The 4,090-nt window shown below is 36.9% G+C and overlaps 1 protein-coding gene across 1 annotated transcript; it reads right to left on the reverse strand.

Annotated features, from left to right (window-relative positions):
• Positions 1–406: 406 nt before the first annotated feature.
• LOC128856397 (vitellogenin-1-like) lies at positions 407–1,915 on the reverse strand. The gene is made up of 3 exons (XM_054091694.1): positions 1,622–1,915; positions 1,292–1,554; positions 407–1,218 (listed from the first exon to the last, which is right to left on the reverse strand). Exons 1-3 carry the CDS (start codon positions 1,839–1,841, stop codon positions 538–540), a joined length of 1,164 nt encoding a protein of 387 aa, XP_053947669.1. The 5' UTR covers positions 1,842–1,915; the 3' UTR covers positions 407–537.
• Positions 1,916–4,090: the final 2,175 nt, after the last annotated feature.

Below are 4,090 nucleotides of genomic sequence, written 5' to 3' on the forward strand. Positions count from 1 at the left end.
AGTGGCCACCCTGTTCATAAAAATTTTTAATTATAGCTTCCTCAAACTGTTTAATAAATTACCTCATTTGAAATCTAAATTTATTTTTAGAGGTAATACATTGCAAAATTAATTCTAAATTTCAGCTTCCTCAATCGCCTATCGCTTGAAACAAACATTATTGTTCTATTCTCAGAAAATGTTATCAAACCACCTTTTTGTTTATAATGGTGTGACCTCAAGTATTTCTCTCCCAAAACCCCCCATAGGCAAGTAAAAGCAACATAAAACCAAATATGAACCTTTCAAATATAAACCTTTCATAAAACCTCTGTAAAACCGAAATCACTTCCATAATGTGCCATATCCCCAAAACGCAACGTCAGCTTATACTTCCACATAATTTTCTGCATTGAATGGAAAAAAGTGCTGGTGTGGTTATTTATTGGATTTTTGATAAAAAATGTATGCATGTGGATATGTATAGTACATAATTATATTTTCATGAATACTAAAGTAAAAAATTGAAAAAAAAATTTGTTTGTTATACCTCGCTTTTCACTCAAATTCTTCACAACTGCCACATACAGTGGAGTCAGGGTTTGTATAGTCCGCAGTAGCATTTTTTCCATATGGCTTCTCAGCATTCACTTCTAGAACATATCTGCCTCTTAACGTGTGGGGCACAGCATACCCCATTGGATATTCATTGCCAACACATTTGCCCTCCTGTAAACTATTCAAAGAGTTGCAGCGCTTTGCCAGAAAATCATTTACATTATTTGGGTAAACCGACTCAGTGTAATATTGCCAAACGATTTCATGTGAGCATTGTGGATCATTACAGGCGTCTTGTACTGGGAATTTACCACCTACATAGAAATCAACATCTCCAAATGCTTGGGGTTGACCACTTCCACCAGGATTTGTGTGAATGATATCAACAAAGTCAGCATCACTAGAAGATATGACTGTGAGTTCCTCGCCCTCATTAAAACAGGGAAAAGCTGGATCAAGTCCAGTTACATAGGGCAACGTTTTCCCAGTCAAATCGCGGTAATAACGAGCAGCCGAGCCCATTATTTGTGCACCCAGACTGTGACCCATTATATGTAGTTTTCCAATATCTATAATAGACTCCAAACGTTGTATGCCTTCGGCAAGATATTTGCCTATTTTATCGGTATTCTCAGATGACCAGAAGTACAGTGTGTTTATGTAGTTGCCCATATCTAGAGCCTGGAAAGTTGTAATTAAATAAAAATGTTATAATTGGAAAAGAGTGCCATTCGAAACTAGCAAATTATAATACCAGATAATTAGTATCACCGCGACAATTATATGCCTTGGCAAGCGCGTCCTGCCGCTCATTATTCACAGTCGTAGTCCAGCCGGTCGAAAATATAACTGTATTCTTGTCAGGATCGAAATCGTCATCGTCAGCCAAGCCAGATGGATCTGCGACAGAATATTCTCGTTTATCGCAGGGTGTGCGAAATTGAAATTTTATATCTCCGAGTGTCGGATCATATTGATCAGGAGTTTGATCCTTGCCCTTGGCAATTACCGCCGAACCTTGTAATTTCAAGCTAACAAATTTAGTTGAGAAATCTTATTTTAATGCTCGTGAAAGGATACTTACAGATAATATTTGTAATGCCGCTTACAATTTGATTAGGTAGTCCTTCAACTATATTTTTAATGGTCTTGAAAACGTAGTCTGGTCGCAAAGGTCCAGGTGCACTTTCAATTATGCCTTCGCTAATTTGTTCCAATGAATAAAGTAAATCCTGTGCTGTGAATTCCAAGGCGAAGTTGGTGTGTAGTATTGAGAAAAGCGAAATTAGGAAAAATAACTTCATTGTGCTGGGTATCTCCAATAAATCCAAGTTGCGCTATGCAAGCAGTTTACGCCAGCTGTGTGCTCGTCAGCGAGTGCCTGCTTCGAATTTATATTCATTTTGTTCAAGGAAGCAGCTTTTTTTATTGCTTTTCATTAAGTAGCAGGCTATAGTGCTTATCTTAATTGGGTAATAAAAATAAAACCCTCTTAATAGAAACAACAGCCAACTTTGTTCAAACTAATAGTTTTTTTTTTTCAATTACAATTTTCGCTATTAACTTCTGCGAATTCCAAGTTTTCTATTTCGAACTTGAAGTTTTTCACTTGCAAAGTCTATTTAATTACTTTTTATTAGTTTCAATGGGAAACATATTTTGAGTTTTTAACCTTTGCTCTTTCCGGTATATTTAATGGCTTCCAGCGACTTCTGGTTAATCCGCACAAATTGCCGTAGCAGGTAGATTTTTCACAGTTCTGTGACTTGGGCACTGTATCCTCGCAAATTTAAAATCATGTTTTTATATCTGTAGCTCGAAAACCATGGAGTACATCCATAAGTTACAAGCCTAAGGAAGATCTGATGAGCTTCACGTGTCAGATGATCAGATTCACAACAGTAGGAGGCCACTTCTAACCTAAAGAACAAACAACTCGCTCCGAAACAGACGCTGCGAATTTCGGCAGGCCTTTAATTGTATTTATATGTGAAAGTAGCCCCCCGCCCCCGAAGCTTCCTCTCTCTTTAGCCCTGAGCATGCCTCCGACGCGAATTAGTAGCTGTCGTTGCTCAGATTACCAGGGTGTACCACGAGGAGGTGGGAGTAGGAATTGAGGTTATAGAATGCTGATAGTTGCTTCCACAAATTTATAAAACCTCCGTACACTCCTGTTTAATAGTAGTATCAAAATGAAATCATGGCGATCACAGCATATATTTTTTCCGCTCTCTCTTTTCCTCCTTGGTAGTGATAATGCTGAAGAATGTATTGGGTTTTCTCAAGCACAAACTTTCGAAGAACTTTTTTGATTTTTTTATTTCTTTTTAAATGGAATGTTTGACTTCAGATTTGTAATCAGCGACACTAAATACCTTAGGAACACTGCACTTTTCATTATATCTTATCTTGGGTGTAGATAAGTTCCTATGTTCATTTTTTCCCCTACCCCCGTAGACATAAGGACACCCCCTACTCTAAGGGTGCATGCGAACAATTTGGGTTTGGACTTATTTCAAAGAGCAAAGTTCAACCTTCAATTACTGACAATAACGAAGATCGTAGCACGTTAGGGTTCTGCTCCACAATTTTTGAAAAAGGGCCAAATACACTATTTTTAGGGGTTTCAACCCGCTTTTTCTCGAAAACCTGACGTGATGGAAAATTTTTGAACTCGGATTCGTGCTTAGCGCGAAAATTCCCTTCGGGATCACTAGGTCCCATCTTATTCGCAAAACCGATGCAGGGCAGTGATATTTACTTCTAAGTCAATCGGTGTGAGTTACCTCCTCTTTATGCACCTGATAGTCGGAAGAAGCCGCTTTTCTTTTGAGCTAAAAACTTAATTGTAAATTAATAGGTTGCAGTTAAAAATAAGTGGTGCAGTTGACAAAGTGAGCAAGGCCAGTACCCGTCATAAATGAAGTATTTGTTACTTAGTTTTTTTATTAGTAAAAACTAATTAAAATTAGTAGACAGTTAATTTGATTTCCCACACTAAACGCAAATGTTTTGTTGTGAAAGCAAATTTAAAGATAAGGAACCCTAAAAATACTTTTGTAATTGAGTAGCTACACAGACTGTGCACTTACACATACCCAAGCGTGTGTGTGTGTGTGCATACTTATTGAAGTAATATACGTAAACCGTTTAATTACAAAATCCAATTTACATATATTACAGGTTTTTATAAGATTAAGAAACAATTTTCAAAAAAGTAGAAAGGACGATAACGAAACTCAAATAACAGTTGCTGCTTATTAGCTGTGGCTTGGAATTGAAAAAAACGTTTGGATATAAGCGTAGTGTTTATACGTATTAAAGAATTTTCTCTCCGCATTTGTGTACACTTGAAATGCTGCTTGCAAATGAAAATCGTAAACTACCCTTAATTTTACATGCAATTTTCTTTTAACCTATTTCCGATTTCCAAAGCTTACGCACTTTTAGATGGGTATACATGGGTAAAAACTATAATCACTTTCGAAAACGAAGAATTTTCGCCTTGAAAGTTTTAGGATCTGTTGTTCACACTCAACGCTTAACCTTAACA

Source organism: Anastrepha ludens, chromosome 3, assembly GCF_028408465.1.
Source record: "Anastrepha ludens isolate Willacy chromosome 3, idAnaLude1.1, whole genome shotgun sequence".
In the NCBI taxonomy this organism is placed as follows: Eukaryota; Metazoa; Arthropoda; class Insecta; order Diptera; family Tephritidae; genus Anastrepha; species Anastrepha ludens.

Excerpts from the sequence above, each read along its gene's own strand:
- LOC128856397 (XM_054091694.1), bottom strand. The coding sequence starts at position 1,841 with ATGAAGTTATTTTTCCTAATTTCGCTTTTCTCAATACTACACACCAAC. Across the intron at positions 1,555-1,621 it reads CGGCATTACAAATATTATCT|GTTCGGCGGTAATTGCCAAG; the intron begins GTAAGTATCCTT and ends TGAAATTACAAG. Across the intron at positions 1,219-1,291 it reads GCGGTGATACTAATTATCTG|GCTCTAGATATGGGCAACTA; the intron begins GTATTATAATTT and ends ACAACTTTCCAG.